Here is a 23,148-nt window from a genome sequence, read left to right on the forward strand (position 1 = left end):
TGGGGTTGGTTTACCTCATGTTTTGATTTTCGTTTTCTTTCGTTTGCTGTGCCTAATTTCCTTTTTTTTTCATTATTTCATTCAATTATCTAATTTCTTATTTAACTGCATGTGTTAATTGGATTTTGATTTATTTTGCATGGTTTGCTATGATTTCTTGTGGTTTCTGTTTGCCGTGAATTATTTCTGTTTGTTGTGAACTATTTCTTTACTTTTTCTTTTGTTAATCCTGAGGTGTGCCATTTGCCCTATTGTGTTAGCCGTGCCAGCCCCTAGTGGCACAGTCTGACAACCTGAGTGTGGGTTCTAAGGCCTTGGGCCTACCAGGTGTGTTGTTTATTGTGAACTAGCGAACATACTTTGGGGCAGGTGTTTACAGATCCGCGGGTGTGGTGGCAGCACGCCCACCCCTGCACTTTATCAATTGTGAGTAACTTTTTATATTTATTGCAAAGAGTGACCAACCTATTTTTATACTGAAAATAATAATAAAGATTTGAATTATTAATTGTCACCACTGTCTCTGCCTCCATTGTGCACGAACCTGTGTTTGCCGGTAATCTATTGTGCGGGTACACTGTGTGTTGGTCCGGGGTATCTGTAACTACCCCTAATTCATTTCCTCCGGGGGCTCCACCCCCGGGGGTGGCGTAGTCGAACTACTTCCTGTAACGGTCTCGCCCACTACATTAAAATTACTTCTGCAAGTGTCAAAAGAAACGAATTGGGGGGTACTACATCACGGGGGCTGGTGTTGAAATAGTGTGTAAGAGCCTCGATGCCAGCTGTATGTGGAATACATGTGTAAAGGCTCTGAACATCACAAGTCACCAGCATGTACTCACATTTAAAAGAGTCCAACATTTTTAAGATGTGCGTCATGTCACTGAGGTAAGATGGGAGTTCTGTCATATACTTTTTTAGGAAGAAGTCTAAGTATTGGGACATGGTTCGGTAAGGCAGCCTATACTGGATACCAATTGCTCTGAGGGGGGGATTCTTGAGACCTTTATGGATTTTAGGAAGTCCATAAAAAACAGGGCAAATGGGATGTTTCACAGTTAGGAAGTCTCTTTCTCTTTCCGTAATCCAACCTCTGGAGTGCGCTGTTGTCACTAGTTGGTCAATTGTTTTTTTGTATTGTTCAAGTGGATTTTTGGAGAGCAGCGTGTAGTGCGTCTTATCATTCAACTGCGACATTATACCTCATCATATACAGTAGTTCTTTGGCCGGATCCACCCTTGTCCGCAGGGCGAATGACGAGGTCATCTCTCTTTTCCAGTTGGTTAAGGCATTTGGTTTCCATTGTTGACAGGTTTCCTCTTTTGCGTTGTGGTTTATTGCATATTTTGGAAAAGTCACTTTCTTTCTTTCTTTTATAATAGAGGGGTTCTGGTTCTAGTGAGGTATAAAGATGGATTTCGGTTCAAAAGGTGTGGCTTCTGTAGGAATTGATGCTGGCTCAGAATTACGCATAACTGTGTTTGCGTTTGGCTTGAGGGAGAAGAAGTGCTTTAAGTGTAGAGAACGAATGAACTTGAACTGTCCACTTTAAGTTTGAATGGGTTTACGGTGTTGGTGGGACAAAAAGATAGACCCTTACTCAATACGTCCATCTCGGTTTGGTTCATCTCTAAACCTGAAATGTTGATCACATTCTGTTTGGGGCCTGGGGGAGCGTACCTATGTTCCCCGGGTCCTATGTTCCCCGGGTCCTATGTTCCCCGGGTCCTATGTTCCCCTGTCTTTGTATGGAAGCGGGGAACATAAGACCCTTTTTCTAAAAAAGGGTTCTACAAACCCCAACTCCATAGAAGTTGGGACACAAGGTAAATTGTGAATAATAACAAAATACTGACATTTTCAAAACGTCTGATTCTTACATTAGATGGTGAACGGCACAAAGAAACATATCAGCCATCGAAACTGACCAAAATTATTGTTTTGGGGGATATTCATGAATATGTAAAAACAACACGTCTCAAAAGAGTTGGGAGGGGGACAATAAAAGGCAGCAAATGTCGAGGAAGACTAAAAACAAAACAAAAGACAACACTTAACAGTTAAAAACATTAACCGATGAGATGATTTTATATAAAAAACAGTGTTAATTCCTATCTTGGACATGATTTCACCAGCTTAAATGGTGGGTGTATTCCTTGTCATGTTTTGCCATGTTTTCCTTTCTGTAGTGCTTACAGTGTGACAGGTCTTGACCAAAAGCCCACTATTTTATCACCTGCTGGTCCTGATGATGGAGCCAAACTGTTAAAACATAGTAGAGAATGCAATTTGACCTTACTATGTGGCAGTAATCGAAGATCTCCCTTCAAAATATAATGCATGAGTGGCTTTTCATGCTGTTTAAAACCCATTTATACCGTTCAGCACTGTATTTAACTCTACAGATGAGTGTGTTAGGTGCCATGGCGCTTCTGGCCACTAGGGATCGCTGTGGGACACCTGTCATTTCCCTTTGTTTTGATTGTGCGTTTGTTTTCGTTTGACATGTGCCTTATCTTCTGTCATGTGATCCTGCCCCGCCTTTTCATTTAGTTTTCCCTCCATTTTTTGTTCCACTACCACCTGCTGCCATTTGTGTTTGTCATGTGAACAATTAGTCTGGTTATTTAAGCCCTGTTTTTGGTTGTTTGTCACGGAGTCTTTGTCTTGTGTCCACATTGCTGGTGAGCTATTTTGAACTTTCCCTCTTGAACTTTTTTGAGACTTTTTGCTTTTGGGATTTTGACGCTCTTACTTTTTGAACCGTTGAACTTTTGAAGAGCTTTTGTGTTTATCAAGCATTTTTGCCATTCTTGCTATTTTTGCTAATCCTGGATTTTTGTTTCTTTTTCATGCTGAATGCCTCTGACCTGCAATTCTGAATCTTCTGAGTTTTTTGTGGATCCTCTGAGCTTTGGAAAAAATAAAGAGAGAACTTCATTTTTTGTTTGGAACTTCTGCTTTTTGGAACCTCTGCACTTGGGTCTTTATAAGTCATCTGAACTGTAGCATAGTGGTAGCACACCGGCCTGCCAAGCCAGCGACCCGGGTTCAATCCCGAGTCGACCCTAACAGAAAGACTCCGTCATGACCGACCCAGCAGAGAATCTTCCACCCAGCCAGCTTTCGGACTTCCAGAAGCTGATGGCAACTCTCAACAGCTTTGGATCTACTATGGACACACATGGCCAAGCGTTAACCAACCAGCAACACGCTTTGACACGACATGAAGAAATGCTACAACAAATTGCCACAGCTCTTCAGGGCCTCACCACAGCTCCTCTGCAAGCTCTTCTAGTCCAGCCTGTTGCAGTTCCTCCAACCCAGCCTCCTGTGGACCCTCCAGTACAGCCTGCCATTCCTGCTGTTCACCCTGCCCAAGCCATAGATCCTTCGGCCTCGGACCCACATCGGCAACCTCGCCTCCCAGCACCACAGCGATATGATGGCAAACAGGGTGAGTGCCGGGAATTCTTCACTCAATGTCAGCTCACATTCGAACTGCAGCCAGCCACCTATACCAATGATCGAGCCAGGATTGCCTATGTGATAACACTACTCGTGGACAAAGTCCGAGCCTGGGCGACCTCTGTCTGTCTGGCAGCGGCAGGGTCCAGAATGCTCAGACTTCAACAAATTCACAGAAGACATGATTAGAGTATTTGACTAATCAGTTGCTAGTGAAGATGCAGCCAAGAAGCTGATGTCCATCCAGCAGGGTAAGACTAGTGTAGAGTAGAGTAGAGTAGAGTAACTTTATTGATCCCCAGGGGGAAATCCGTAGCTTACATAATTACACAAATACACAAAAGCCCACATGGACATTTCAAGACAAAAATAACACAGGAATAGTCATCAGGGCGGGGGAAATAAGATAAAATAGTAGATATAATAAATGTAGAAAAAGTGATTGTGCAAAAAGACATTCTGTGAGTTGGGATAGACCATTGCAGAAAAAAAACATACTCTGTCAGTTAAGGGAGACAATCTTAACATGACCTGGAACAAGTGTGCTATAGTATATTATGTAGAAGTAGGCAGTGTACAGAGTATGATAGGGGTTGAAAATTCTTACAATGTCACAGTAAAGTACAGGTAAGTGTATTAGGCAAACACACACACACACACACACACACACACACACACACACACACACACACACACACACACACACACACACACACACACACACACACACACACACACAAAGAGGTTCCCCAGTAACTGGGCCAGCTCCGACAGATCACAGTCTTTGCTTGTGGTAAGCAGGAGAAACAAGTATGTCCAGTGGTCAAGGGTCAAAAATTCCTTAGTGCAGTTATTGGACAGCACACACACACACACACACACACACACACACACACACACACACACACACACACACACACACACACACACACACACACACACACACACACACACACACACACACCAAGAGGTTTCCCGGGCTGGGCCAGCTCTGGCATCTCAGGCAGTCCAGTCCCCTATGATGATGTTCTTCTTAGTGTCCTTCTGTGTGTTGTTAAATAGCTGAATTGCCCATGGGACAAAGGACTTCCTTAGTCTGTCAGTCCTGCAGGTGAAAGCACGGAGTCTGTGGCTGAACAGACTCAGTTGGTTAGTGAAGGTGGCGTTAAGGGGGTGATGCTGATTGTCCATAATAGAATCTAGTCTGCTCAGTGTTCTGCTCTCGGTTATTGAGGTAAGTGTCTCCAGTTCCATGCCCACCACTGATCCCGCCTTCCTCACCAGTCTGTCAAGGCGTCCAGCATCTCTCTTCCTGATGCTTCCTCCCCAGCACGTTGCAGCAAAGATGATGCCATCGCCTTCCGAACACTGTCTGCTGTAAGTGGATGGAACGAGCCAGCATTGGTGTCTGCCTTCCACCATGGTCTGTCAGACCCAGTTAAAGATGGACTAGCATCTGTGGATTGTCCCTCCAACTTGGAGTCCACCTGGCCAAGGAGTCTTTCTTCCCATTACCATCTCTTGGGGTGAACACCTGTCAAGCCCTTGTTGACTCTGGTGCTGCAGGGAATTTTATTGACTCTGACTTTGCCCTCAAACTCAAAATTCCTCTTGTTCCCCTCAAGCTACCCCTCTCAGTGTCTGCTCTGGATGGCCAGCCCCTGGGAAACGGCAAAGTCAGTCATGCAACCTCTCCTATTCGTCTCCAGTTTGAAGCCCACCAAGAAGATATCTCACTGCATCTCATTCACTCCCCTGAGTTTCCTGTGGTCCTTGGCACCCCCTGGCTTACCCGTCACAACCCACACATCGATTGGGTAACTGGCAAAGTCCTGGAATGGGTTCCTACCTGACACGCCACCTGCCTCTTTTCAAATCCTTCAGTGTCGCCTACCGAGTCTCTGGATCCCACCGAGTTGTCCCAAGTTCCCTCCGAGTACTGGGATTTGAAAGAGGTCTTCAGTAAGAATAGAGCATCTTCTCTTCCTCCTCATAGGCACTACGATTGTGCCATCGACCTACTTCCAGGCACGTCTCCTCCTCGGGGACGACTCTTCTCCCTCTCTCTGCCAGAGCACAAGGCTATGGAGGAATATATCGAGGATGCTCTGGCGTCAGGATTCATCAGGCCGTCTACATCACCTGCTGGCGCTGGCTTCTTTTTTCTTGGCAAGAAGGATGGTGGGCTGCGACCTTGCATCGATTACCGGGGCCTTAACAAAATCACTATCCGCAATCGCTACCCACTACCGCTGATATCCACCACCTTCGACCTACTCCAGGGTGTCTCTGTCTTCTCGAAGTTGGACTTGCGAAACGCCTACCACCTTGTTCGCATTAGGCAAGGTGATGAATGGAAGACAGCCTTTAACACTCCATCTGGGCACTACGAATACCAGGTCATGCCTTTTGGATTAACCAACACCCCAGCTGTCTTTCAGGCCCTCATTAATGATGTGCTCAGGGACATGATCAACTGTTTTGTTTTTGTCTATTTGGACGACAATTTAATCTTTTCAAAGTCCTTGCAAGAGCATCAACACCACGTGCGAACCGTCCTACAAAGGCTGCTGAAAAACCACCTTTACGTGAAAGCTCAAAAATGTGAGTTCCATGTCTCTGAGGCCTCTTTCCTGGGCTTCATCCTAAGACATGGCCAGGTCCAGATGGATCCAAGCAAAACTAGTGCTGTGCGGGATTGGCCAACACCAACATCCGTGAAAGGAGTTCAACAGTTCCTTGGCTTTGCAAACTTTTACCGCAAATTCATTTGGAACTTCAGCTCAGTGGCCGCACCGATCTCAGCTCTCGCCAGGAAGACCAGTGCCCCATTCTTTTGGACACCCAAGGCAGACCAAGCATTCCAGGATCTCAAGCATTGTTTTTCCTCTGCCCCTGTGCTGGTCCTCCCTGATCCGTCCCAGCCCTTTATTGTGGAAGTGGATGCATCCAATGTAGGAGTCGGCGCTGTCCTCTCCCAACGCTCCAACGGGAAACTGCATCCTTGTTCGTTCTTCTCTCGTCGCCTCAGTCCTACAGAGTCCCGTTATGATGTTGGAGATCGTGAGCTGCTGGCAGTGAAAATGGCATTGGATGAAAGGAGGCACTGGCTGGAGGGAGCGCAGCACCCGTTTCTTGTGTGGACGGACCACAAGAACCTTGAATATCTCCAGCAAGCCAAACGTCTGAACCCTCGCCAGGCCCGTTGGGCGTTGTTCTTCAGCCGGTTTGATTTTACACTCTCCTATCGTCCAGGCTCGAAAAACACCAAGCCAGATGCATTGTCCAGGCAGTTCTCCACACATGACGACGATGTAGAGGTCAGCACTGTTGTCCCAGCCTCCCGCATAGTTGCCCCGGTTCGGTGGGGCATTGAGACTACTGTCAAGCGGGCCCAACGTCAAGAACCTGATTCTGGAACGGGTCCTCCAGGTCTCCTGTTCGTCCCCAGCCAGGTACGGGCCAAGGTCCTCCAGTGGGGCCACTCGTCCAGCCTCACTGCACACCCGGGGTCCCTGAGGACCTTCGAGTTCCTCAACAGACGGTTCTGGTGGCCCGACATGGAGAAGGATGTGAAAGCCTTCGTGATGGCCTGTCAAGTGTGCACCCAGAGCAAGAATCCCCGCCAGCGTCCTCAAGGCCTGCTCCGGCCTCTGCCCATCCCGAGACGGCCGTGGTCCCATGTGTCTGCAGACTTCGTCACCAGCCTCCCGAGTTCTGAAGGTAACACCGTTATTTTTGTAGTAGTTGACAGGTTCTCTAAGGCCTGTCGCTTTATTCCATTACCTAAACTTCCCTCTGCTTTTGAGACTGCAACACTGATAATGTCCTGCAGGAGTCCGAAGACTCGGAAAACATGGGCAAACGTGTCAGACCGTGGGCTGCAGTTCACGTCTCGGGTGTGGCGGGCGTTCTGCAGACTCCTGGGTGCCACGGCCAGTCTCACCTCGGACTTCCATCCACAGTCCAACGGGCAGACGGAGAGGCTTAACCAGCACCTGGAGGCCACCCTGAGGAGTCTGGCGAGGGACAACCCAGCGTCCTGGTGTTCCTGGCTGCCATGGGCGGAGTACGCCCACAACACCCTTCAGTCTTCGGCGACTGGCATGTCTCCGTTCCAGTGTCAATTCGGGTTCCAGCCTCCTCTGTTTCCAGAGCAGGAGGTTGACGCTGGGGTCCCCTCGGTCCAACACCACATGAGGCGCTGTCGGAGGGTGTGGCGGAACACACGCAAGGCGCTGCTGCGGAGCTCCAGGTCCACCCAGGCCCAGGCCAACCGTCGCCGGAGGCCGGCCCAGCGTTTCCGCCCCGGCCAGAGGGTTTGGCTTTCCTCCAAAGATCTCCCCCTTCGTGTCGAGTCCCGCAAGCTGGCCCCCCGCTATGTTGGCCCTTTCAAGGTGGTTCGTCGAATCAACCCCGTTTCCTACCGACTCCAGTTGCCCCGGTCCCTTCGAATTCATCCCACATTCCATGTCTCCCTGCTGCACCCTGTCCTGTGCTCACCTCATGCCCCGGTCCCCAAAGCCCCACCTCCTCCCGCATAATTAATTGTGGGCCTGTGTTCACAGTCCGCCGGCTCCTCGATTCCCGCCGTGTCAGAGGCGGCCTGCAGTACTTGGTCGATTGGGAGGGCTACGGCCTGGGATGTTGTGGACAAAAGCCTTTGCAAGGACTTCCATCGTGCGCACCCTGACTGTCCGAGGTACGTCCGGAGACGTTCGTAGAGGGGGGGGGGTCCTGTTAGGTGCCATGGCTCTTCTGGCCACTAGGGATCGCTGTGGGACACCTGTCATTTCCATTTGTTTTGATTGTGCGTTTGTTTTCGTTTGACATGTGCCTTATCTTCTGTCATGTGATCCTGCCCCGCCTTCTCATTTAGTTTTCCCTCCATTTTGTGTTCCACTACCACCTGTTGCCATTTGTGTTTGTCATGTGAACAATTAGTCTGGTTATTTAAGCCCTGTTTTTTGGTTGTTGGTCTTTGTCTTGCGTCCACATTGCTGGTGAGCTATTTTGAACTTTCCCTCTTGAACTTTTTTGAGACTTTTTGCTTTTTGGATTTTGATGCTCTTACTTTTTGAACCGTTGAACTTTTGAAGAGCGTTTGTGTTTATCAAGCATTTTTGCCATTCTTGTTATTTTTGCTAATCCTGGATTTTTGTTTCTTTTTCATGCTGAATGCCTCTGACCTGCAATTCTGAATCTTCTGAGTTTTTTGTGGATCCTCTGACCTTTGGAAAAAATAAAAAGAGACCATTTTTTGTTTGGAATTTCTGCTTTTTGGAACCTCTGCAATTGGGTCTTTACAAGTCATCTGAACTGTAGCATAGCGGTAGCACACCAGCCTGTCAAGCCAGCAACCCAGGTTCAATCCCCGAGTCAACCCTAACAGAGTGAGAACATTTTAAACCAATGCACTACTGCACCCGCATGCCATCATTGAGGCTGACTTTTGAAGTTAGCACTAACACAAGTTGGATGGTCCATTTTCACTGTAGCACAGGATGTGCAATGCTCTATTATTGTCAAAAAGAATTGACTTCTACAACTTCTGCTGACTTCTGTAAGCAAAGGACAGTTTCCCATCTCTTCTGGGTCTATTTCAAATGAGCTCAGGTGCATAGGAGAATGTTACACCCCTGTATCATTTGCACGCATGAAGCATTCTTAATATGGTCAATTTTCAATAGCTCTAATTCCTGGAGTGCTAGAGTGAGACTACAGCCAATATATATTTCATGATGTCATGAATCTATACAATGATTTTAATGGCAAAAATATGTCTTACATACACTCAATCGTGGTAAATCAAAGGGAATTCAAAAATGTATGTAATAACTATGGTAATTATTCCCTTTGCATCTTTAATTCTGAGTGACTCAGCCTCTCTGTGATCTTATACCTGGACACCTATATTGTCCGTCAGTACAATTCATTTTGAAATGTTTTTCTTTGTTGTTTTATCTTATTCGGATGTTTACTAAATTTCACTGATCCCCGTCCCAACTTATTTGAGACGTGTTGCATTTATCAAATTAGAAATGAGTACATATGTCCCCAAAGACAATATTTTTTCTCAGTTTTAACACTTAATATGTTGTCTTTTCACTATTCTCCATCTAATGAATAGATTGAATGTTTTGAAAATGATAGCATTTTGATTTTATTCACTGTTTACCAAACGTCCCAACTTCACCGGAGTTGGGGTTTGTATGTTCCCCGCATTGTATGTTTCCAAGTTTTCAAATTGTGCCCTTCCCAAAACCATCCCTAAACCTAACCTGTCAGAAATGCAATGTTTCTGAGTTGTAAATTTGTGCCCTAACCAAAACTATCTTTTTGACTTTTTTGATAAAAGGGTCCAATGTTCCCTGGTAGAGAGGAGCATAGGACCCAGGGAACATAGGGATGACCCCGGGCCTGGTACTGGTTCCGTGGCGAGCGGCGGGATGGTTCTGATGGGGGCCCCGTGAGACCCTCCTCGTCCTCTTCCTCTTCCTCTGGGAGGTTTGCTGTTGGCCAAAAAAGACAGCGTATCCTGTTGGGTCTCCGCGTCACTTGTTTGGGGGGACTCCCATTCGCTTGCAGAGGAGAGCTGATCCCTGCTCTGTTGGCGGGTAGCGCACGTTCTTCATTGCTTCTTCTTTTCTCCATTTTTCCAGTTGTAAACCCAACCATCGCTGTAGTCCTTGGTGTCTCTCTCGTGCTTTCCGATCTTGTAGTTTTGTAGCTCAGCTTGAAAGGTTTTCGGGGAGGCGTTGATTTGATCGGAGATGGTGGAGAAAGTGTCAGCGTCTGTTTGCGCTTTCAACTGTGCCTCAGTTTGCTTGATCGACGCGGATGTCTTCTCTCTTTCTGCTGTTGTCTTCTCGATGACCAGCAGCATCAAGTCGAGGGAGCATTTATTTAGGATCTTTTCCCACTTTTTGCATTAACTTAGTGGACCAGTTTACTCTCCATTGTATACCGTCCTGGACTGGACACACCAAGAATGTTAGAGCGAAGTCCAGGGAGCATTTATTTAGAATCTTTTCCCACTTTTTGCATGAACTTAGTGGACCAGTTTATTCTCCATTGTATACCGTCCTGGACTGGACACGCCAAGAATGTTAGAGCGCAAGTGACTTTTACAACTTCAAGTTAATATATTGTCATTTGCTTGTCACTTGATTGTCATTTGAACGTACACTGAAGAACAACATGCCAAGATATTAACCAAGGTATCCTACAAGGTGCCAAGATAATCCTACCAAGATAATCCTACCGCATTCAATGTTTGAAGAAATCTACAAAACGCCAGAGCCAAACACAGTGTCCCTCACGAGAGATTTGGAGGACTTCAAGCAACAAGAAATTAGGCTGCTATGGCATTCAATTACGCTCTCCGAATATTGGAGAGTGAAGCGAATCCCCCGAGGGCTCCGATTGAAGAAGACGCCATCATTCGGCCAAGATGACCCGGAATTCATGCAAAAGTGGGAAAAGATCCTAAACAAATGCTCCCTCGACTTGATGCTGCTGGTCATCGAGAAGACGACAACAGAAAGAGAGAAGACATCCGCTTCGATCAAGCAAATTGAGGCGCAGCTGAAGTCATAAACAGACGCTGACACCTTCACCACCATCTCCGACAAAATCAACGCCCCCCTGTAAAAAGTGTTTGCCAGGCGTCCAGGATTCGCAAGCTCGGTCTCGACGAAAGAGTTGTTATTCTAAGATGAGTCGAACTTTTCTGCTTACTCACTATGTAGCTATTCTCGGCTACTGTAGCTAACTAGCTTAGCTAACTAGCTTCCTGTGACTAGCTTGGTGTACCTAAATGATATTTCTGTCTGATCTCAGGTTTTCGCTACTGAAGCGGTGACTTCTACAGGTGGGAAAATGTATTTTCCTGTCCGTCGGATTCCTGTGGATTCTGCATTGCCGGAAAGAGTTTGAGATGCTACGGCTAGTCGACGACGGCGCCGAACACTACGGTGACACACTACCGTGAGCCTCCCTAAACTATACCGAAGAAATGCTAGAGAGATGTCTCGCTGACGGTTGGGCAGGCTGTCGTCATGAGCCCCCAGCCCGCAGCGTGTGACCAGGCAAACAGCAAATCGTGGTCAGAACCGCCCCTGCCGCTTCCCCGGAATTCCCCAACGGCGTGACGGACGGGGGAATTTAGTGGGACTCCGTCTGCAACCTTCCGCGGCTCCCGCCCCCCCCCAAGCCCACGCCACCCCAAACAACGGAGACGGGGCCCCGAAGGGCGCACAGTCGAACGATTTAAAAGCTCTGCCGTGGAGGACTGAGAGACTTTGCTGATGGCCTTGACTGGGCTGACGTCCCTCATCATCTCCAGAACCTAGATTTAGCCAGAGAACAGATTTAACCTAAAGTTTCTGTACTCCTACCGACTCCATTCTGGGAGAACATATCTTATTATGAGTACATCAGAATCATCGATATGGTTTGTAAATGAAGTTATATTGTATCACTCCAATCACACGTGAGCACTACGTTTGAGTGACAGCAGCTTCCAAACATTCAGAGACTGCCTCCGATCGCGAAACCTTGTCAGCAGTGGACAACACTTTGCAACACAAAATAGTTATTTAGGGGGCATGCCAAAGAATTCTGAGTGACATGATAAGTTTGTTCTTCTAAACGGTGTCACCAACAGTACAGCGTGCGAGTAAGTGGATAAAACTTCCAGCCGAACAAGACAACAGGTTCTTGTCATACACTGTGCAGGGCTAATGGGACTTCCAATTATAAACACCTAGCCACGCAGCATTTTGGAATCCCTGTATGAGCACGCATTCCGCTGGTTGTAAGCAATTGGAATCCATCAATAGTTTGACTCAATAATTCAGTTGAAGGACAAAGTCTTTAAGCTCCAATAAGGAGTTGAGTTGCTTACAATTGAACTCTTTTGACTAACACAACCAAATGAATGAGAATTTTAGCAGACAACACTTACCTTATTGTAGCTGCTCTTTGCTCTGGAAACAATAAGCTTAATTCTCCAAAGTACTGCCCCTCTTTTAGGGTGATGATGACAGTTGTCTCGTCCGTAGATAAAATATCAATTCCTCCCTTGTTTATGAAATACATCTGGAAGACATAGGCAGAGATATTGTATGCATACGTGAACATTACAAAAACAATGCATGCTCTGGTTTTGGGCATTACCATACTATATAATATTTGGTATTGAAGTCATGAATTGTGTCATGCCTGGCTCTGCCTGTGGACTGGTGTGTGTGAGTGTGCGTTCTCTCCTCCGGTCCGCAGGTGTAAGAAAATTGGTATTCTTCATTGGTGTTTCATGCAGTGTTTTCTGGGGTAACATTACTATTTATGCAAGATGGACATTTTGAAATGGACAGTAATGGGACTCCCTATTCGTTTGGCATGTGACTGGTTAGGGGACATCATGTGCAGTTCTATACCTTTATTGGTAACACTTTATTTTAGTGTTACATCTATGAGCACTAATACATGCAATGTTAATGCCTGTATAAGTAACTTGTAATGTAAGCCATGTACTAAGCAAAATCAAACATTTTTTAGGCATGTATTCGCAAATGTTTTGTTCATGCATAAGGCATTTATTACCAATATAACCCTAGTAAGGACCTAGTAGGCCTAATAATTATATGTTGTGTAGGCTATATCTATATATGTTAGACATTATTTCTATATGTAAGGGAATTTTCAAATTTCTGTTGATCCTGGCCAGATCATTTTGTGTTTTATGTAATGTGAGTGGGTCTTGTTTGGTGAATATCATTTAATTCATATAAACCTTTAACACTTTTTTTAAATACCAAATCTCTTGTTCTTTGATTCCTTTATCCCCCACATAACAATATTTAAAATGCAATGGTGGTGGTAAGAATTTGTGAAAAAGGTAACATTTGTGAATGGGTAGCATGAATTCTGGAAAGGAACTGTTAAAAAAATTACACAGTGCACCTTGAACACACTATGTACAATACCTCATTTCCATACTCATGTCTCCGGAAAATGACATCACCAGCCCGAAAAAGACGCTTTCGGATCTTTCCAGCCAGCAACCTAATAAATCCAGGATCAGTTTCCAAGTGCTCTATGCTCTCCTTTCTCAGTGTTTCCTGAAAAAATGGTTTCTGAAAAACAGCACACAGCCGATTCAGCTCTCAGAAAAGATTAAATTTTACAGGTTGCGAGACTGGAGTGGATAAAGAGCGCATAGATTAGTCAGTTAGCATGTCATTTTTCAAATATGGAGCCACATATTACAAACTTGGAGCAAAGTTCTCTGCATGAACACATGTAGTAGTAGTAGCCTTTACCTAGCCTTTTACCTAGTATGGGCAATTGTTTTGTGGTGATTAGTGGCGGTCTTTATATTGAGGCGTACCTAGGCAACCACCTTAGGCCTCGCCAAATGTAGGGGCCCCCAGAGGGTCCCCCCAAACTTCCCAGAGGCCTACAGTTGGTAGTTGGGGCCCTTTGGACAGTAATGCACATATTGCATTCATAAATATTTATTTCTGCACGTCAGAAACAAAATAAACAGCATAATAAAACACAGATAAATATAGATTACATGCACACCCCCTCCCTTTCGCGTGAAAATGGTATATTCCATCTATGCCATTTGCGCGAGACGAAATATCCAAAACAACGTTCAAGGTGACACACTTGTGCAAGTCGGCGCGGCGCAAATAAGCGCATTGCCAATTACAATGCAATCATAATGCAGTGTGGTTGTGCTGTGCTGCGCTGCCTGCGCATATTTGTGCAGCATGTGGCATCAAGTCGAGGAGAGTTCAGTCAAGTCAGTTGTGATAAAGTTGTGAAATTATCAAAATTAAGCGCCAATACCCTGGTAGTGTTACCAAACGGAGGAAAGGGAAGATACTTAATCAAAGACAAATGCACTTCCGAAGCTGATAAGCTTTTTTTATGCGTCAATGCCGGTTGGCCCGAATGTTGTGGATGTCCACTAAGATGACGAGTGGATTACCAATTCCAAAATTGAAGTGGTGGGGAAGCAGGATTGCAACCAGACATGCACGTTTTGTGCTTTCCTGAATATGGATAACATTATGCGTAAATGTTTTAAAACTCCAACATCGGTAACTTTGGATAACCCTCGACATGACATGTTAGAAGCATGGACTATCTCTGTGGATCCTGACCATGACAGCCGGGCTGACAGTGACGGAAGCGGTGACCTACAGTAGCACTAACAGGTCAACTGTGGCTATCCCCACTGGATCTGTGAATGACCGCGGCACTGATAAACCCAATCAGGTTTTGCTGAAAGAATACCTCGTGGGATATTTTGTTTCGAAAAGACATTACTTTTCCTCTAGCTGTGAACTGGGATTGAGTCGAGTAAGTCATTCCATTGAAAAGGACGCAGCCTTTTAAGCACTTGCAGACGGTGCATTGGTTACTGTATCATCAGACACAATCTTCTCAATCTCTCTGAAATGATTTCAGAAACATGCTATCGAAATTGGGAAAGGCGTAAACAAGCATTCAGCTTTCAAGGAACATTCAGTGTGTGTGTGTGTGTGTGTGTGTGTGTGTGTGAGTGAGAGAGAGAGAGAGAGAGAGAGAGAGAGAGAGCGACGGTCCTGCCATATTTAATGTAATGATTATTGTGTGGGATTAGGACTGCGCAAATGGTAAAATAAGCAAAAAATAAGAGAATTTAGTGGTGCCCACCCGTTGGATTTCATAAGCCCGCCTTAAGACTCAGTTCTGGCGACGGGTCTGGGGATATGCCGTTGTGCTTCAAACTGAAATGATACACTGCAATCTTTATGTCTATTTTTATTTGTGTCGTTGAACTTTGGTGTGTTTTTACCACTGCAATGGTCTGGCTAGAGAGAGAGAGAGCGAGAATTGATTGATGTGCATGTGAAGATTGGAATGTTGAATATGTCAACATTGAATGCTGTCTACATTAAAGCAAATCTTGGCCCAAGCACATTATGTTCACGAGGCCTTCTGACTGTTTTAGAGAGCTTGGGTTTTGAATTGTGTATCTGTGATACAGAAGATGTTGTGAGCTAAGCATCTTCTCTAAGCAAGCCTATTTTTTTGTATTTTATTTTTTTTTAAAAGAGAGGGGGGGGGGGGGGGGGGTAGGCTACACACTTGGGTGGGCCGATGGGCCCCCTAGCTAACTTCGCCTTCGGCCCCCAAATTGCTAAATCCGCCACTGGTAGTGGTGGTACACCTATCTCTCTCTCTCTCTCACACACACACACACACACACACACACACACACACACACACTTAACACATATAAAAACCTTTAAAAACATATGAAGATGGGGGGGAGGGGGATTAATAGGGTGGAAAGAAAAGATCTACACAGTGGAAAACGCCTAAACACATGGATATCTATGCTATGCTATGAACAGCAGAGGGTATGCATGAATGCTTGAATCTGTTGGTCCTAGCTTGTGGGCGTTTAAAACGCGAATCAGAAGGTAAAAACTGAAATTCCATATATTATGCAGGATATGGGGAGTCATTTTCTAAAATAGATTCAGCCTTCCTTCTTACTTGTTCTTCATACAAGTGCAGCGGGGCTCCTGAGTGCGACCAAGCGCCCATTTTTATCAATAGTACGCTAAAAATATTTTTAGGCGCACTGGTGCGACCAGCCATCAACAGAACTAAATGAATTGGCAATGCTAAACACCCATTTTAATGGGCATAAAATTAATAGTAATTTTGCAGTGGTGGCCCATCACGCAATTAAATGTGTCAATGCGGTCATTCCTTCAACTCCGTTGAACTATCTTTCTCCCCATTCCTCTGTTCGCTGACAGGTAGCCCGATGTTTCAGAATATTCGCTATTGAACTATCCGAGTTCACATGTGCTAGCGAGTTTATGTTCTCAACCAGGGGAGTTTTGAAACGGACTAGAGAGTTACAATCAGGGGGAAAACTAAATCGCTTAAAGATATATTAAACATAACCACACAAACACAATTGGCCTTTGATAACTTAAACGCAGATGGGTGCACGGAGAATGGCCCCTTTCAGCCGCGGGCAGGGCTGGCCAAACAACAGGTGACATGCTAGTCTCTCTGGACTTCTGTGAGTTTTTAGATGCGTCCCACGCATCTCTATAAGAGGCTTTGTCCATCCGTTGATCCGCCCGTCTGTCCGTCCGCCCGCCATGACGCTTTTCTGAATTGTGATTCCCTATTGTGTCCACAAGGCGGCACAAAGCCACAGGCACAGCCGGTTTACATATCTTCTCTAGTTCAGCTTTGGACAAAATTTTCAGAGAAAAATGGCGGTGATTTCTGTGATTTCCAACATCTAAGTTTTGCCAGAGAATCTCTTAGCTATGAGAAAGGTATCTCTCATTGGCTCCCATTATAGCCCCGTTGGCGAACGCAGCCAAGTGAAAGAGGAATGGGAGCCTATTGGGCTAAATGGCTCAGCAGGGATTTGTGACGGTTCTGTTCTCTGGTTTGTAAAGATGTGTGCACATTCTGTACCTTATCATGGAAGTTGTATTAGAAGTGAAGTTAAAGGTTCCTGACATGACTTTGTTCTCCCAAAGACTTGTTAGTTTTGTCCTGCAACACGCTAGCATTCGGCTAATACATGCTGGCTGAGGAATCTCTGCGACTATTCACGACCAGAGCTGTTGAGAGACGTACTCTGACTGATCCTCGCAGAGACATATGGTCACACACCTCAAACCCCCCCACCACAGTCCAACATGTTATTGAAGGTGCCCAAATTCTTAAGGATGAGCGCTGTCATTTCCTTTACCCCATTAACACTTACCGCTTTTCCACCACCTTAAATGCAGGGATTAAAGCAAAATAAAATAAAAAAAGTTTTTGGTGCGTCGACGCGACCCTATACGATACACGGTGAAACGAGAATTTCATTGCTTTTTAAGCTTAGTGTTTACACTTATGTTTAACTTATTTATCTTATTTTTATGTGGGTGCCATGTCAGGGTCAAAATGATTATTGACTTGAACGACTTTTGCAACTCGAATAGGGCCTACCAAGGAGACCAAAAGGGTGTCAATAGCACTAATCATTATTAGATAATTACATACTTATTATCCATAATATTGTGGTTACATAGGCTATTTCATCACAAAAGCATTAGAAAAGTATGTGTAGCAGAATATGAGCAACAAAGATTGAAATACCATGACATGTTAGATACAGAGGAGAACAGAGGTAAAAGCATAAGCTTAATCTTTGGTTACTTAGGCCTAAATTAAGTGTTTAATCCTGCCTTAAAAGAAAAGAAAATGCAAATGCCTGGACATGGCTGAATAATAATGCAAAGTTGTTCTGTCCATCACCACAGAGCAGTGTTATTGTTAGCCTTCAGTCAATTACTAGAATTCCACTGAAAACTAAAGCCCATGAACAGATTGTTAAAAGCCATCAACAAGCCATTATGTGACATATTATTTAACGATCTCACAATCGTCATGAAAACGGCACATTGAGATGTGAATGTAAACTAAAAACGTGCCAATGACAGGAACTATACACCCAACAACCAAACCTGTATGATACTGCAGCTAGTGGGATGAAACTTGCTGCTGTCTGCATGCAGACTGCCCTCTTGCTAGGCGCTATTTGAGTCACTTTAAGTTGAACAAAGCGCCAATGTCAATACGTTTGCATTGTTTTTTCCATCGGACATAATATCAGTTAATATTAGGGCTGGGCAACGTTAACGCGTTAACGGTGCGTTAACTATTGAGGTCAATATCGCCCGACAATTTTGTTAACGTTATAACTAAGGCTGTAACGATATTGCATCGAACCGAGGGATCGCGGTACGCAGACCCACGAACCCCTATCGCGAAGCTTCCTCACAGAATCGCGATGTGCCCTTTTAAAGTTGCTACCCCTCAGTGTAGAACACAACAGGCAACATACAGCCAAGAGTTTGCATATGCGCTTAAAAAGACCAGGAGAAAAAGGGCGCACACGTTCGAGTAACAGTTCCATCACCCCTTTCTCACATAAAATGCTCCTTCCAACCAGCACGTTGTTGTTATCCATTGCCTGAGCAACCTCCGTGAGACGAAAAACTTGGGCAAACATCGGAAGGTGAAGGACAAATGAACAACAGACCAAGAAGGCTTTTATAAACGTGTCAAGATTTTTTTTATTCATTCACGCGCGATGTATTGCGAGTGGAGTTTGACGTTGGAGCAGAGAGAGAGAGAGAGAGAGCGCGAGAGAGAGCGCACGAGATGCTCCGCCTGCCTATAAACCAGTCTGGAATCGCTTGTAGGGAGGTGCCCGAAGTCGGACGAATGTTGAGGTCGATAGGCAGGATATTAGGCAGCATTATTTCTTCCCACATTAATGTTAGGCTATATTGTAAAATTACCGCCTACATAAGCAGAAAGCATGCTCCATTTCAGCCTCTGCATTCATTCTCGCTCTTGAAAAATGTCAAACCACAAAACAAAACGAAAAACGTGTGCCTTACGTAGCAGTGAGAACTAACTGAGGTTCATTTCGAGTTTTGATTGTAGGCTACGGGCAGGCGCTGCTGCACGATCAAAAAAAGCTACGGAAATATTTAACTTAACCCTCTACTGCATGGGGTTGCCATATGGCAACCATAAACTTTTTCTAGTTTTTCTAATAGAGGGTGCACTATAACCTGTTTATTTATACTTATTTGTGATAAGACAGCCTTTTACTTTGAAACCAAAAAAACTTTTCAGGTCACATGATTAAGAAATAAACACAGGAAGCCCTTTTTCATCACCTACTTTTGTGTGTGGAGGTCATCGCTCGAGGCCTCCATAAACCAAGGTATTACTCTGATTTCAGCCCAAAATATTGTTATAAAAAAATACAAACACTATCCGGAATATGTAAACTGTTATTTTTCATCATTAAAACAACTTTAGATGCAAAGGTTTTTTTGGAAAAAGGTAAAATGTTATGGTTGCCATATGGCAACTTCATGCAGTTATGGAACAACATTGTTGGCCATTCACCCCCATTGGAATGACTTAGAATTAGATTAGTATGAGGCTATTTTTACAGATATTTCTTATAATTTTGGTGCCAAATTAATCATTTGAACTTATATTTGTAATTTTAGACATGCTTAATGTGAAAATGCATTGCAAATGTCTGCAAATAAGTGTAAACAACCTTTTCGGAAGCTTTTTTGTAAATGTGTGTACATGTCTATGGGCCGTCTTGTAGACCATATTTTGCTATTTTACAGAAAATATTTTCACTAAATACTAAAAATATACATTTTTATTTATGTCATTTAATGAGTTTTAACATTTGGAAAGTAATATATTGAAGATTTATGAAGGGAAAATTCTCTTTTTAAGGAAAAACCTGATTTTACACAAGATTCCACGACTGCATGAAGTTGCCATATGGCAACCATTAACTAAAAACTTAATTTAAAATAAAAATTTAAAAAATGTTTTGGAAATCAATTATTTAACTCATTTTAACACTAAAAAAGCACTGCAATGACATTTTTTACACTGTAAAAATAATAATTCATGCAGTAGAGGGTTAATCAAAATTAAGTGTTGCATTTCTTTAAGTAGCCTAACTTAATACAACATGTTTCCTGACGATATATGGCCAGTGTTGTTTTAATGTTTGGATATTAATTGGATAGGCCTAATATTTGATAAAGTAAGACAGCTGCCAATGATCATACACCCTGACCACCCCACCTCTCTCTCTCTCTTTCTCTCTCTCAACATATGATCTTAGCCTATTTATAAGCCTTTTTCCTTGGTGAACTAATATCCCTTATTTCTCTGTGTTGTGTTTTGATGTCAACACCTGGGAACAGGTTGCAGTGGTAGCCTATATCTGAAACATCATTCAGCCTTGTAAACCTACAAAATTAATGCAAAAAGATATTAATTACAAAGTATATATATAATTTATTTTCTTTCTTTTTTTTTTCCCAAAATTTTTTTTTTCAATTTTTTTTGTGTGAAATCGTGGGGCATATCGAACCGTGGGTCATATATCGTGATACAAACCGAATCGTGGGTTGGGTGTATCGTTACAGCCTTAGTTATAACGCAGCAGGGTTTTTTCCCGTGGGTTTTTTTTTTTTTTTTTTGCCTTTTATGACCATCGTTCGTGGCTTTTATTTTGAAAGCGTCATCGCGCTTGTTGCTGCCTCCAGTGACTGCTGACAGAGAAGAAGAATGTCTAGAAAAGTAGTCAAAACAAAACAGGAATAGCCTACAGAAGGACGTCAACTTCTGAATGGACATTTTCGGTACACAGTTCTGGTCCTCCTTGCGCAACTCTCGAGCAGCATGTGGCTCGCCTTTGCAGCTCGCAAGGTTAGTCTATTGTACGGTCAGCGTGAAAAGGGTACTGTTGTGCTGGCTGTCTATCAGCTGTCAATAACGCCACGCGGACTTAGTTCTAGGCTACTAAAGCCCTGATCAAAAAGCGAACCGCGAGATATTACATTCCTCACGCAACGTTTTGGTATCTATGGCGCTGCGCGTGCATAGTAGGCTGCATCAACATGGTAGGCTATGATTTCGCGACATCGGCAACTTCGTCATCATTTAAGATAGTGTTAGTCATGTCAACGTTATTGTTTTGAAAGATGTAATTGCTGTCAATGCCAACAGACAGTCAATTAGTTTCTAGTCGCTGAAACACCTTAAAAATAGCGACAGATAAGAGAGAAGGTGGGAGTCTTTGACAGTGTGAGAAGGCGGGACATATCTCACAGACGCACGCCTATGGCAAGCCGTTTTAACATATAGTTTTTTTAAGTGACAAGTTTTTTTTTCTTTTTTTCTTGTAGGCCCATGTAGACCATCCTAATTTTAGTTTATAATTTCTAATATATCAGTTTCAGTAGCCTAAAATATTAAATAGCCCTAGTGTAATATTGTATGCAATAATTTGTTTCATTAGTAGGCCTACATTGGATAGGCATATAGCCTACTACATTTAGACTGATAGGTTGGCAAATAGCCTACATTTCCATTGTGGAATATTATATTAGACCTACATAGGTTATCTACACAGTACATATGCAAATTATTATTAATTATTTTATTTTATTAATTTAAAAAATATTTTTATTTTATTTATTATTTATTTTATTTATGATTTATTATTATTATTTTTGGGTTTCGCGCGCTATGCGATTAATCGCGATTAATCACAGAAAGTCATTGAGTTAATGCGATTAAAGATTTTCATGTTTGCCCAGCCCTAGTTAATATGTAGGTGGTGTTTATAAGTAACCTGACTCCTCTTAGCTAAAACATTAGCATAAAAGTTCTGTAGTTAGCGCGCTAACAAAACTCCGCATGAGTGTGGCATGTAACATGCTGAAATGAAACTAAGCTTTTTTGTTAAATTCTAACGAATAACAAATTATTCTCTTACTGTTGGCGTTCTCACAAGTAGTTGTAGATTGAAGCACATCTTCCTACAACCTCTTCCAACAACCCCAGAAAGTAATCTGGTGATTGCTTCATGAATCACGGTATCCAACCATTATTTTGAATGGAACTACCGGTAGCATAATGCACAGGCAGTGGTTGACATTAGGAGATGAGACACAGATAAACGTTCCGCTCGCCGGCTCCACACTCCGGGAGATGCTGTGACAGCTGGGTTAAGTTTTAAGAAGACACAGAGGGATCGAACGTCTATGGAAAAAACACAACCTTGTGTGTTGTTGACAGCTAATTATTAGCACTGAGCAGAGAAGCTCCATCAACACTGCAGTGCTTATCGACATTCTGTAGGCCTATGTCCAAACACAATGTCCCGTTTCATTTATGTTTTTGACGACAACGGCATCACCAATCCATAGCATGCAGTTTAGATATCTTTACACATATTTCTGCTCATAGTGCCTTGCCATGTAGAGCGAGTTGTTGACTCTGCTCTGTGACCGCGACTCTCGCAAGATAATGCACGCTTTCCTAAGACCTGCCCCCTTCTTCTTCTGATTGGTTAACAATGTTAGTTTTTGTGCGATCCTTTGCTACGATTGGCTGACAAATGCAGGAGGGATTTCGGTAGTCTTTTTATTTATTTATTTACCGTCAATTTATTTTCGAGTATTTTTTATCTTTTTTTTACCCACGGTCAATCGCTGCAAGCCGGAAATCCGGTACAGTCCGGAGAACTTTAATCCCTGTAAATGCAATAAATAATAGATGTCCGCAAGAATCGTAACATAACTTTAAACACATCGACATCTGAAGTCAGACTTAAAACTACAAAACAAATGGCGAAGTGACGTAAAGTCGATTGTCACGTGTTATGTCATTGCTATAGTTTAAATGGGTCATTTTCAAGAATCTAACACTTGACAAGATGCAAACGTGTCGGCAAATGTTTTCACTTACTCTTATCTATCGAACGCGACTTCATCATTTACAGGGGAAAATGTACACGGGCAGATACAATTATAAGAAGCATACAGCCCCATTGGGACCCATTCATTATTTACTTGGCTGCGAGAACATAGCTGCAGTGCCACTCCTGGCCACCAGCTAGTGACCGTTCTCGTACAATATATCATTTTCTCTGGTTTTGCTTAATTTAAAGAGCCTAAATGCTTATAAATACCATGACTAACACGGATTGGTGTAAAAATGCACTGAGAACTTCTTTGACA

At 43.7% G+C, this 23,148-nt stretch overlaps 1 protein-coding gene across 1 annotated transcript in view; it reads right to left on the reverse strand.

The window, feature by feature from the left end:
- The window catches only part of LOC134439026 (uncharacterized), a 156,962-nt gene that overhangs the window by 12,676 nt on the left and 121,138 nt on the right, over positions 1 to 23,148 (reverse strand). Inside the window, exons 32-33 of the mRNA XM_063188831.1 lie at positions 13,462 to 13,611; positions 12,441 to 12,574 (exon numbers count right to left, since the gene is read on the reverse strand). Of these exons, the coding sequence (XP_063044901.1) occupies positions 12,441 to 12,574; positions 13,462 to 13,611 (284 nt within the window). The remainder of the gene's footprint in view (positions 1 to 12,440; positions 12,575 to 13,461; positions 13,612 to 23,148) is intronic.

The sequence above is a fragment of the Engraulis encrasicolus genome, chromosome 2 (genome assembly GCF_034702125.1).
Source record: "Engraulis encrasicolus isolate BLACKSEA-1 chromosome 2, IST_EnEncr_1.0, whole genome shotgun sequence".
NCBI lineage: Eukaryota > Metazoa > Chordata > Actinopteri > Clupeiformes > Engraulidae > Engraulis > Engraulis encrasicolus.